General features: G+C 38.6%; 1 protein-coding gene across 3 annotated transcripts in view; it reads left to right on the forward strand.

Annotated features, from left to right (window-relative positions):
• Positions 1–13475, forward strand: part of ITGA6 (integrin subunit alpha 6) — a 77792-nt gene that overhangs the window by 34878 nt on the left and 29439 nt on the right. For all 3 annotated transcript variants that reach the window (XR_013828606.1, XM_079923534.1, XM_079923535.1), the window contains exons 2-9: positions 683–807; positions 2454–2533; positions 3936–4191; positions 6056–6187; positions 9311–9521; positions 10225–10418; positions 10563–10651; positions 11363–11481. Coding sequence is in view for 2 of the 3 variants with exons in the window: in XM_079923534.1 (XP_079779660.1) it covers positions 683–807; positions 2454–2533; positions 3936–4191; positions 6056–6187; positions 9311–9521; positions 10225–10418; positions 10563–10651; positions 11363–11481 (1206 nt within the window). In the remaining variant the exon portion in view is untranslated. The remainder of the gene's footprint in view (positions 1–682; positions 808–2453; positions 2534–3935; positions 4192–6055; positions 6188–9310; positions 9522–10224; positions 10419–10562; positions 10652–11362; positions 11482–13475) is intronic.

Consider the following 13475-nt stretch of genomic DNA (forward strand, 5'->3'; position numbering starts at 1 on the left):
AGGGAAAGTAAGGAAGCAAAGCAAGGAAATGATTTGATGGGATGGGCACAGTTTGTGATTGGTTGCCCTTAGGGTTTGGTTTTGCAACAGAGAGGCGTTTACAGGCTGAGATTTTGGTTCGCTTCCGTAGGCTGCCGCAGCGTTAGAGCCACCTCAGTCTGATGGCCTCCCGGTTTAATTAATGACAGTGTAAAAACTGGAAATCTGGGGGACATTCAAAATTACCTTTGAAAACCACCCCCAGGAAGGCACAATGTTGGAAATGGACGTATCATCGCTTGTTGAGTTTAATGTGACCATTTTTCTTCTCCAGTGTGGGAGTGTTTGTTGTGTCTGGGTTCCTTATAATGTCCTTGGCATAGGTGCAGGGGGCAAGCTCTGTGCAAAGCGTGGCTTCTGAAACACCAGAATCGTGCTCCACAGAGAGCTGCTGATTCGATGAGAGAAACGTGTATCCTTCACCTTGTTTCAACAACCCTTCTTCTTGTGCTTGACTTGCATCGTTTTGTGTGTGTGTGTGTGTGTCACAGGGCTCTGCTTTTGTTCTCCCTCACCACCTAAACTGGCAGAGAATTAGGGGACTCCTTGATAAAGAATAACCCCAGTATCTCCTGGTTCTGACTGATTGAAACGTTACATGCGTATTCAACTCAAATCTGCAAATTCTCTGCTTCGTCAACAGGTTGCTCGTAGGGGCCCCACGGGCAGTGGCCCTTCCGCAGCAGAAGGCCAACAGAACAGGAGGCTTGTACAGCTGCGACATCACCTCCCGGGGGCCGTGCCCACGGATTGAATTTGATAACGACGGTGAGTTCTTCTGCACTCGCTCAGGGTTCCCTTGACCAACTTGCCTTGTATCCCACTTGCCCTTTCCAGGCGGAAGGAAAGCGGGGGGGGGGGGACAAGCATTTATTCCTGGAGAGAGGGCCTCTGTTAATTGCATCAGCCTCGTCTGTTTCTTGCTTGCCCTGAGCACATTTACGTTTTAAGTCACTGGGCTGCAGCGTAGTTCCTGCCCGCCCCACTACCCAACTCTGCTTTCTAAACTGATATGGTGTATCGATGTCGCCACCTAGTGATGTGTTGAGGTTCTACGGGAGAGAAACTGTATTCACAGCCGCGAGGAAAATTGAATGTGTATTTTGTACTCAGCGGCCAAAAGTTCTCATTTGCTGTTAAACTATTTGGGAGAAAGACTGTTTAAACATCAGATCTCTCTAAAATGAAAGCTGGCCAACATGGATAACATTTGGCCAACATTTTGCGCTACTGTATCTCAGGCTTGTTTTGCACAGACTGTGTGGTAGGCAGAGCAATTAGGGTCCTGAGAAGCTGCAACAAAACCTAGTTTGACATTCTTGGTCTAAGCAGACTTGCAGATTCATGTTTATGTTCTTCTCTTGCTTTTTCATCTTTTTAGCAACAGCATTTGTTTTTGGGTTTTTTTTTTTACTGATTAGAAAATAATACATGTTAATTGTGGGAAACTTGTAAATGACTTTGAACTGTAAGGAAAAAACCCAGACCCACTGATAATGTAGGCATAATTGCTCTTTACTTAACATTTTGGCATTTCTTCCTTCTGTCTACCTAAAGTTGTTAGGTTTCATAGTTTGTTTTTTTTTGTTTTTTTTTTTTCCGGTACGTGGGCCTCTCACTGTTGTGGCCTCTCCCGCTGCGGAGCACAGGCTCCGGACGCGCAGGCCCAGCGGCCATGGCTCACGGGCCCAGCCACTCCGCGGCATGTGGGATCCTCCCAGACCGGGGCACGAACCCGCGTCCCCTGCACCGGCAGGCGGACTCTCAACCACTGCGCCACCAGGGAAGCCCCAGGTTTCATAGTTTTGTAATGATTCAAGATTGGAAATCATGCCTGCCTTCTCATTGGGGAAGGCAAAAATTTGGATGTAGGGTCAAATAGTAGGCTCAGATTGATACTGAAATGAGCACATGGTGAGATTTATGGTTTCCCTCTCTTCTTTTTGGAGGAAGGAGGTAAAAATAAATATATCACTTTCCTTTTCTGCATTGATAGGAAGATATAAAGTGAGTCTGAGGCCTTGTCTTCCCATCTGCAGTAAAGAAGAGTTCATGCTATTATGTAACAAATTTGGGAGTATGTAGAGAAGTACCCACTTTTTGTTAGTTTGGATGCTAGTTTCTGTACTCGGGACCCTGGATGTCAGAGAAAGTGAAGGGCTACCAGGTAAAGGTATGTATTTTATATAAAGAATTTGATGAATCATTCATACCAATAATCAATCACCCGTTTTCTTAAGATGAGAAGTAATTTTTCTGGATTGAGTAACTAAATTTACTAAGTGTTTAGACTTGGAGTCAAGGCAATTTAGAAGCTGTTTCTTATATTTTTGTTCATTTATTGGTTCATTTCCTGTTGCAATGGCTTTGAAGTCCTAACTGTGTGTGTGTAACCTGTGCTGCTTTCTCCACAGCTGACCCTTCATCGGAAAGCAAGGAAGATCAGTGGATGGGGGTCACCGTCCAGAGCCAAGGTCCAGGGGGCAAAGTTGTGGTAAGTGTAGAGAAGTGTGTCCATTCCACAGTGTCTGAGTGCCTGTTGTGTGCCACTGCTGGGCTTACAGTATTGAACAAAACAGGTAGAGCTTCTGCCTGCATAGAGTATACATTCTAGAAAACTGACTGCTTTAAAGCAGGAATTGATGTCAAGAAAAAATGAAAGCATTATTTTTCCTGTGACTTCTGATCTATTTTGAAATAGCTCTACGATCTGCTTTTCTTTAGAACTTTCAGATTCAAAGAACTTATTTAAAAACCGTTACCAATGTCCCTAAAACTCTAGGTGGTCTTAAAACAAGAAGCAAAGCAAAACGAGACATGCTTCACTTTGTTATACAGCAGAAACTAACACAACATTGCAAAGCAATTATACTCCAATAAAGATGTTAAAAACAAACAAAAAAACTAGGCATGCTTTTTGTCTCAGGAACTATGTAGCTATTATAGATGAGTTATGAAAAAAAAATATGGGAATGGTCATGGAAAGTAAGGATCAGATAATTTTAAACTCTTTTATTATATATCCTGAGCTTCTTCAAATAGAAGTGGTAACGAAGAAAAAAGGGTCTGTTAGATGGAGTGTGCGAGGTGGCCTTGGAGGTGCCAGGCTGGATTATGATGATCTTTCTGTCTCTTTCAAAATCTGGTTGCTGTAACAAATTTATGTAGAATTTTGAGAAAAGTGAGAATTTTACCAAACACTGAATTTTTATATCTAAGGGGATGCATCATGGGAAATTGACTTGGACATTGTAAAGTGTTTTCAGCCTGTTATATGGAGGGTGGCCATGAATACCCTGTAAAATTAGAGATTATTTCATCTCTCCCAGCAGTGTAATTGTCTCTGCCTTTTAAAATAAACTTAATCTCAAGAGTTCAGAGGATAAGTTACTTAGTATTGATTATAAGGAAATAGTATAGGTAAAAGGAAAATGTCTTTGTTTTAGCAGTGTTAGCCTGATCCCTGTGAAAATATGTCCATGATTTCTCTCCTCTGGAATATGAGTACTTGTTTTCACAAACATACTGATGTGAAGGTTTATATAGCCACTAAAAACCAATTAAACTGAGAAGATGAAATAGGGTGTTTCCCACTGTTTATGTGACAAGTAAATTTATAAATAAATTTGCCTGTGGATTACAGATGGGCATTCAGTATTTGGATTGGAGCAGTATTCTCAGGCTGAGGGCAAGACAGAAGCCCTGTGCTAGAGAATGTTCTCCTTGCAACTGTGGGGAGGAAGATTTGCTGGTTTTCAGATCCAATCTCAGGAGGAGGCCACATTTAACATCCCACTTAGAATTAACCTCTTGATTATTGACAACTTCATCAATCTGTAATGAAAGACGTAGGGTTTGCCGACGTGTATGGGCTACTTTATTCCATCTGTTTGCAGACATGTGCTCATCGATATGAAAAAAGGCAGCATGTTAATACAAAACAGGAATCCCGAGACATTTTTGGAAGGTGTTACGTCCTAAGTCAGAATCTCAGGATTGAAGATGATATGGATGGAGGAGACTGGAGTTTTTGCGATGGCCGATTAAGAGGTCATGAAAAATTTGGTTCTTGCCAACAAGGTGTGGCAGCTACTTTCACTAAAGACTTTCATTACATTGCGTTTGGAGCCCCAGGCACTTACAACTGGAAAGGTATGACGTGTGCATTTATAGAAATAGAAATTAGAATTATTACATGATTGCTATTATATGCACCATGATTTAGTACATTTTAAATGAAAACAAAATGTGTTATAAGGCACTTTTATGTTGTAGAAGTAGGGTAGGATAGCAAAATATCTAAATTCTGATTTTTAAAAACAAATAACGTTCAAAATGTATGTTTTAAGAGATTTTTCCCCCTTTGCCAGCAGTTTACATTAATATAAGTAATTAACTTTCTTCTGTAAGAATATAATTAACATTAGTTTTTGCTGTTTTGTATTTGCCTGTTTCATGAAGCTGAAAGTTTTAATTTTAAGGTAGGGATCGGAAAACTGAAAATAATTGAGTGGTATCATGTACAAATAACATTGTATTAATACAGACTTTTTTTTTTTTGCGGTATGTGGGCCTCTCACTGTTGTGGCCCCTCCTGCCGCAGAGCACAGGCTCCGGACGTGCAGGCTCAACAGCCACGGCTCACGGGCCCAGCCGCTCCGAGGCATGTGGGACCTTCCCGGACCGGGGCACGAACCCGTGTCCCCTGCATCTGCAGGCGGACTCTCAACCACTGCGCCACCAGGGACGCCCTAGACATTTTTTCATTATGTATTATCTTAAAAGGCTGTGTTTTGCTAATAAAGCAGTATAGTTAGAAGCATAGATGTCAAATTAGGGAATTTTGAGATGATTTTGGATAACTTCTGGAAAGATTGTTTAATGGTATTGTTTAAATAATTTCGTGATATAGGTAAAAGGAGACACCGGGAGGGAGGGAGGGAGGGAGGGAGGGAGGGAGAAGAATGGCCTGCATTTTTTGCCTGGATGAACATGGTCAGTGCTCCTGTAGTAAAAGTTCAACTTCTCTGAAGAAATTAAGCAGGTGTAGAAAAACCACTGTGTTATAAAGGACAATTAACCTTACTGTAATCCGTAGTGAAGAGAAGTGCATCTGATTTGGAAATAAGACTTTTTTTTGAGAAATTTATTAAAATAAATCCTGTGTTATAACATTTTCACTAGTCAGGAAAAACTTAGGAAAATTTTCCCTTTTTCCATTCAGAAATTTCCTATTAGAAATGAGCCTGGAGAACACCTTGCTCGATAGCAACCTTTGGGAGGAATTTCCTTTGGGCTCCCCGGCCCCAACCAAAACTTCCACGTAACAGCATTTGTCAGGTTATCTTGACCTAATCGAAATAACACATGAATTTAGAAATTTTTTTATTTTAGCAAGAATAGAGGCCATACATAGTAAAACAAAACAATAAAAACACCCATCAATTATGTATGGTTTAATTTACGGGAAACATGTTTTATCTGCTTTATAAATTCTGACTTAAAATGTTACCATTTATAGTGGACTATGTGAGATCTTCTCTTTTCAATTATTAGCTGTGAAAATTTTTTAAAGCTTTTAAATCTTTGGTTAAAGTGATTGGAAGAAAAGATCAAACTACTAATCTTACTTTCACAGAACAGTAAAAAGATAAATTGATTTAGGATTATAGAAAATGTAAAATATATCAGGTTCATATAATTTAAAAGTTTTTTGTAGGTTTAGTTAACTAAGTAAACATTCCATTTTCCATCTAGTGTCATGGCATTATAAAGATAATTCATGAAAATGCATGGGCATTTTTTTTTTTATTACTAGAACAAATTTGTTTGATGTAAAAATCTACACGAACATGATTTTTTAACTTTAATAACCTCAAAAGTCATCTTTCTTCTCCTTTTCTTCCTTCAGACTTTTCTTTCTGTGCTTAATGATAACACGAGGAATGTTTATTAGGAACCATCTATTTTATTTTGTTTCATCTTCATTTTTTTTTTAACCATTTCATTCTTTTAGGGATTGTTCGCGTAGAGCAAAAGAATAACACTTTTTTTGACATGAACATCTTTGAAGATGGGCCTTATGAAGTTGGTGGAGAGACTGACCATGATGAAAGTCTAGTTCCTGTTCCTGCTAACAGTTATTTAGGTAGGAACGAGAGTAGACGGCATGCCTGCCTCTTCAGGTGCCTCTGTGTGACACCGCTGTCACAGGACCCTGGACTGCTAGGCTGAGAAGAGGCCAGGTTGGAGCCAGGGGACTGTGGCTGCATTTACTGGAATTTAAGCCTTGGTGATCCCAAGGTAACCTGACTGAAGCTTGGGATCCTTCCCGTCTCACCTGAGCTTGCTCAAAGCAGGAGGAAACCTACTACTGTCTCCTAAAATCTTCTGTCCTCCTGTGTGGAGGTCTGTTTCCTGAGCTAGTGTCAGCCTCTGTAACCTGAGGCAGGCTGTTCATGCATGGATGTTAGCAGGAGGCTGAAATGCCTTCCCTCTCCCTTCAGTGCCTCTTTTTGGAGAGAGACTCTTTAAGAGCTGCATTTATGAAGTTACTCTTAAGTGGCAGGTCAAGACCTCCAGGTCCATCCTCTGTGATTGCTGTTCTCCACGGGTTGGCCTTGCTCCTGGATTGGGGCCCTCTTGTCACAAAGCCCCTGGCGGGTGGCACGGGGGCTTTACAGCTGAGCCTAAGCAGGAGTGCTAAGGTAGCTCTTGAGGACACCCGGATTGTGTCTAAGTGCCAATTCCTTAACTCCTAAGGCTTGTTTGCATTACTAATGGGTGTCTTAAATTATTCATGTGCATTATGGTAATTACACAAAGGCTTTTAAAAGCTTTAATTCTTGGTATGAGTTGACATAAAGAATAATTACTGTGCAATTCTTGGAAAAAATGTAAAAAATCTCCTAAACCTAAATAGTAACCTATTCTTTTTCAAAAATAGAGACATACCCATATGCTAGAGATATTACTAGAACAATGGAAGGTTAAAAAAAAGAGAAAAAATAGGTGTAGATCTAAAAATAATTCTAAACAAGGTATTAGTAAATGTATTCTTCAAAAATTTTTGTAATTATATAGATATGTATGAACAATACTGTTAATTAAAAAAAAACACAACTCTTCAGAAACTTCCCCACCCCCAAATTAAAAACTTGGTGTGAAGGCAAGAAGGGACAAAAGTTATACTTATCGCTTGTTAAGCACCTACTATGTGCTATAAATCACACACTATACTTACTACTTTATAGGTCTTATTTGATCTTCCCAACAATATAAAATAAGTATCATTGTCCCTCTGTTGCTGATGGGGAGAAAAAAAACTTGTGCCTTAGGGACATTAATTTCCTAGTTCAAGGTCACACAATTAGTAATCCCCTAGCCAAGGGAAGAAACTCTTATGAAAATGACTGGGGCAGGGTGGGAAGCAGCTGGGAGTGTGAATGTTGTTAGTGGCTTTGCAGGACAGGAAGGGAACACAAGGCCAAGTGGTTTGGAGTGTCAATTATTAAATAGGCTTTTTCAGGGTAAAATCCTTTCCAAGGTAAATATTATCAACAAACCAATATTTTATTTGAATAAATTTTAACAGACAACCTCTCTTCAAATGGGTTATTTAGGAATTAAGTTTATGATATTTCAAGTTAATGGCTTTGGTCAAGAAACCAACACTTTGGTCTGTAAGATAGATGCCCATGGATTTTATAAACTTAGTTTGTTGGAACATTTGAAAATATTAAACATTTTTTATTGAATGCATTTGCCACTTTTGGAATGAATTTCCTCAAACGTGGTTGCCTGGGGGGGAAAAGAGTGTCAAGTTTGTACTGTTACATTTTGGTTGTCCATGCTGTCTGTGCATCTGTCATTTCAAAAACAGCAGTAGGTTTTAGGAATAAAATGATCTGCATGAGGTTTGGAAGCTGGCAAAGAGGGTGGCTTGCCGGATACAGTGGTGGCCTCATCATCCGGCGAGCACGGCCGTAGCTGGCGTGCCTCTTACCGAGTATAATTGCTTTTTCTTCAATCTCTTCCGTCCCGTGCATGTGTACAGGCCTGCTGTTTTTGACCAGCATTTCCTATACAGATCCCGATCAGTTTGTTTATAAAACACAGCCTCCCAGGGAGCAGCCCGACACATCCCCTGATGTGATGATGAATAGCTACCTAGGTTTGTGACCTCTGAGATGACAAATAAATTGTCTTGGTCATGGTCATTTAAGAATTTTTTTTTGATCCATACAGAGCATAAATCTTTTTATTTTCTATTTCATTTCAAGTGAAGCACACATGAAAAGCATGTCGTGGTTGAGGCGCTGCAGACAGATGGCTTCCAGAGCTGGATTCAATTGTATCGCCCTCTTCTAAACTTGTAGCTCATCCTATTTTTTGACTCACTTCACAATTTGAGAACTGCAACAGTAGTGGTGAAGCTTTTTGTAAATAAAACCCAATAAAAAGGGTGAGCTTATAGTATTCTGCATCTGCCTCGCCTTTACATAGGAAGATTGGCTTAATTTGAATGACTTTGATATGGGCGTTTGTGTTTGCTTGCCATTTAACCTCAATATTGGTAATCTGACATCCTACCTGATGCTTTATGGTGAGGTGTTCTACCGTTTTTCTGCCCTCTGAACAAGTATGTAATTGATACAGATGACAACTTGCTCACCTCTATTGTTTATACCAGGTTCTCAAACACTCGAGCTCATCAATCATGGTTTTGTTTGCATGTTTGTGTCTGAGAACTGAGTTGACCCCAAATAGTGAAACGCTGTCAGTGGTATATTAATGTTGTTCGCATTCTTATTCTTGCCTGACGACCAAAGAGATTGAGTACAGAAGTTACTAACTACTACATTAGAGCAAAACCCTATAACATGCACTCAATTACACTATGTCAGGTTGTATCCCAGTATATAGTATGTAACTTTCCCATGATAATTTAGTATCTAGCTTGATCTCCTTTTACAGCAGTTTCAGTATTAAAATGGGGTTCAAACTGATTCTTAAGATGCATGAATGCTTCATGATTCAAGTTACACAGATGCCAAATAGTATAGGTGCTTTTCTTTAAAAGTCTTAATACGTTCCCGTAGAAAGCAATGCAGTAGCCTACTACTTTGTACTTGTGTCACATCTCTTGGCTCTGTGACTCTTATCGTAGATGTGATAGCTGGTGGGGAGGGTCAGAGGAGAGTGGTGGGAGTAACCAGTGTTACATACCTCCTGAAAAACAGAGTTGATATGTACTGTTTTGTTTTTCTAGGGTTTTCTTTGGACTCAGGGAAGGGTATTGTTTCCAAAGATGAGATCACTTTTGTATCTGGTGCTCCTAGAGCCAATCACAGTGGAGCTGTGGTTTTGCTTAAAAGAGACCTGAAGTCTGCGCACCTTCTCCCTGAGCACATATTTGACGGGGAAGGGCTGGCTTCTTCATTTGGCTATGACGTGGCAGTGGTGGACCTTAACAAAGATGGGTAAGAACCTCTTAGGTTATTTTTTATGTGCAAAGAATTCATTGCTGCTCTGGCTTCTGTAGGTCTTGAGAAGAAATATCCTTTCAGGTTAGTTGATGGAAAAAATATTTCTGCTGCCAGGTTTTTACCATTCCATCACTCTTCCTCACTTATATTTTGGCAGTAGGCATCCGTTACCCTCCCCAGCGGGTAGGATTACATTTTCAGTTTTCAGTTTTACTATGTGCTGGGATCATGGGTCCGTGAGAATTAAACTTTAACTCAAAAAAAAAAAAAAAAAAAACCACCTACGAGGTTCTGTTCTCTGGTTTCTTGAGGGGCTGTTGGAGCATCCAGAATGTCCTGTTGAAAGTAGGGATTGGTGACAAAGTCAATACAAAGGTCTCTGGCTGGTGGTGCCAGTTTGGGTCTCGTAGAGAGATGAAGGTGGAGGGGAGTGGAATCTTTACTGGGAGTCTGTGCACTATAGATGTAACTTGGGAACTGGCTTCAAGTTCTTACCCTTGATATTTTTCTTTGGGTGTTTATTAGAGGCTACCTTGGTTTTTAAAAAATACTTTAATTGATGATATATAAATTCCAGATTTGAGGTCCTTTTATCATATCTCTTTGTGTCCTTAATACCTGGGCATGTGGGATTCTCCCTAAGCTCGCTGGTATTTTAGCCAATGGTTCACAGTTCTTCCCCTCATTATGTTTTCAGGTGGCAAGATATAGTTATTGGAGCCCCACAGTATTTTGATAGAAGTGGAGAAGTCGGAGGTGCAGCGTATGTCTACATTAACCAGCAAGGCAGATGGAATAATGTCAAGCCAATTCGTCTTAATGGAACCAAAGATTCTATGTTTGGCATTGCGGTCAAAAATATCGGTGATATTAATCAAGATGGCTACCCAGGTAGACAATAGATTATGAATTGGTCATGATTTATAGATTATTTGATTGTCTAAAATAGTGAGTGCTCATGGCATCTTATTTTAAAACATTGTATTGGAATGCTTTTAAAATTTAATGTTTGTTAAAATGTGGCGTTGTCAACAGATATTGCAGTTGGAGCACCCTACGATGGTAAGGGGAAGGTTTTTATCTATCACGGATCTGCGAACGGAATAAATACCAAACCAACACAGGTAACCAGATAACCTGGATTTCTACAACAAAGGTCTCAACAGTTTGCTTTCTAATGGAATGTTTAGGTTTATATGAATTTTCACACTAATCATGTTTTATTTACAAGTCTACAATAGTATGAATTTTGTTTTCATAAAAAATGTATTATTAGAAGATAGCTTGTAAATAGATATAAATGCAATGACCTGGTTGTTTTAAATTGTAAAATTTCTTTGGTGAATTAGGAATCAAAGTAAGCCAAAGGAAAAGTTTATTCTGACAGCATAAATAGATGGAAATGTGATATATTTCTTTTAGTAGCGTACTAAATAGAGATGAAACTGGACGACCATAAGAGATGATTGTAATTGCATAGAATTCAGATACCAAAAACTAAAAATTGCTTTTGAGAAAAACAAGACATTTGGAGAGCAGGTAGAGAGGTTTGGTTTGAAATAACATTGATCGACTTAATATAGTACACAAGCTCATCAAAAATTGTCTCTTTTGTCTTTTGAGGTACAACATAAATCAGATAACTTTCATGAAATAAAATGTATGAAGTGTTGGACCATATGTATACTTATTTATGATTTAGTTTTGATTTAATGTAATTTATAAGTAACCCCTTAATCTTCAGTTCAAAAGAGACTTATGTGCCTTTTTCAAAGCATGGATAAGAGGCTCATTTTAGTGGCCCAGTGTCCATTCTGATGCCCTGTTCCTTTCAGATTCTCCAGGGTAAATCACCTTTTTTCGGATATTCAATTGCCGGAAACATGGACCTTGATAGAAATTCCTACCCCGATGTTGCTGTTGGTTCCCTCTCAGATTCAGTAACTATTTTCAGGTGTGTAATCTCTGACTTAAAGCATGTTTGGTAATCCGCTTACACTAGAATTTTTTTACCTTTTGAATTGAAATTTGTTAACAACTATACTTCAAAGGGAAAGGCTTGTATGAATTTTGAATATTCTTTTTCTCTTCAGAGTAGTGTAATGATGTAATAAAAACCTATTTTGTAAAGTCTTGCTGTAATTTTGAACTAGTTTTTTTAAAAAGGTCAGAATGGGTGGAAAATTTTTACTTTTGGATATATTTCAAAAACCTTTATTTTCATAAAAACTGAAACAGAAAATTTGACAGTATAAAGAATATAAAGATGGAAATAAATGTCCTGTATTTCACCATCCATTATGAAACTCCAAAATTTTGGTTTATATCCTTCTAGTTTTTAATCTTCTGTGAATATACACATATGTTTAACAAAATTGAGATCATAACGTACATATTATTTTGTAACCTGCTTTTGTTGGTTTGTAACGTATAGTGGCCTTTTTCCATGAGTGAGTTTATAATGCATAGTGGACTATCTCCCTGTCATTGAGTACTTTTCTGAAATGAAGTTAATGGTTGTCTGAGATATCCCATGGCCGGATCATAGTTTACTTAACCACTGCCATACTGTCATTGGACACATTTATGTTGCTTTCCCGGTTTGGTTTTTTGCTCCTATTATGATACACAAAGCTGTGGTCAATATCCTTAATTTTCTTTGTGTCCTGGATTATTTCCTTATGGTAAATTCCTAAAAGTGAGTTGCTAAGTTGAAGGCTCATGTGTGTTTTAGGACTTGTGATTCAGGTTCACAAGTGAGATGACCTCCAGAAAGGCTGCAACAGTGTGCCCATCAGCTGTGTCTGAGTCCCCTTATCCCAGCAATTCCATCACTGCTGGAAATCACCAGGAAAAATTGTTAAAGAAGTTTTTTTTATTATTTAAAAAGCACATTCTTTAAAAAAAAAAAAAAAAGGTTAATACAGAATTTCAGTTAAGCGCAAGTTCCCCAATATTCTCTTCTTCCACGAAACAGCTTTTAATAGTTTTGAGTCTCTCTCCAGTTCTAGGGTATCATCAAAAGGCCATACTATAACTGCTGTTCTCTGTTCTGGCTTTTAAAAATTAATCTCTTCAGTTATCTCTCCTTGTTAATGCAGATACATCAATCTTACTCTTTCTAACAACTTAATATTATTCCATAATATGCATTTAATGAATCCTCAGTTGATGGAATTTTTAGACAGTCTTTGACTTTTAGCTATTATAAACAGTGTGCCGTACAGTATATTGTATGTATCTCTGTGTAATGGATTTTTTTAAAGAAAAATTCCTAGAAATAGAATTGCTGGGATGAGGTTAGCACATTTTTTTTATTGATACATATACCCACAGAAAAGTGCTAGCGATTTATGCTCACCAAAACAACCTGCTAGAGGGCCCATTTTCTCACACCCTTACCAACATTGAACAGGATGAATCTATTTAATTTTTGCCAGTGTGATATATGTGATCTCATCTTTTGAGTGAATTTGCATTTCTTTGCTCATTGGTGAGAGTGAACCATGGGGGTTTGTTTTTTTAAACTATTTGGCTCTATAGTCATTTTTATCTAAAGAATGTCTTTAAAGAAATAGGCAGTGATGTACAATGAAACCCTAAAAGAAGAAAATCTGTGCCGTATGTACACTTGGTGCCATCATTGCCCTTTGTTCTTCCAGAAGGTGCAAGTGTAGATGTGGCCTCTATGTCTAAGTAGAATCCTAAGCAAGACCCCTGGGGGTAGGAAAACGACACCAGGACACTTCTGAAGAGCACGCTATTTAAAAAAACTAGAATATACTGTACGTTTATATAACGTAGTATAGAATACTATAGAAAAATAGTTTTCTAGTTAAATGGCAAGATCTATGAAAGCCATTTTATATGAAAACTAAGAAGCACAAGAGACGTTACAGATGACAAAAGTAGGAGATGTGAAAATAAGTGGAGAAAAATGTATCTGGG

The sequence above is a fragment of the Stenella coeruleoalba genome (genome assembly GCF_951394435.1).
Source record: "Stenella coeruleoalba genome assembly, chromosome: 6".
Classification (NCBI taxonomy): Eukaryota; Metazoa; Chordata; class Mammalia; order Artiodactyla; family Delphinidae; genus Stenella; species Stenella coeruleoalba.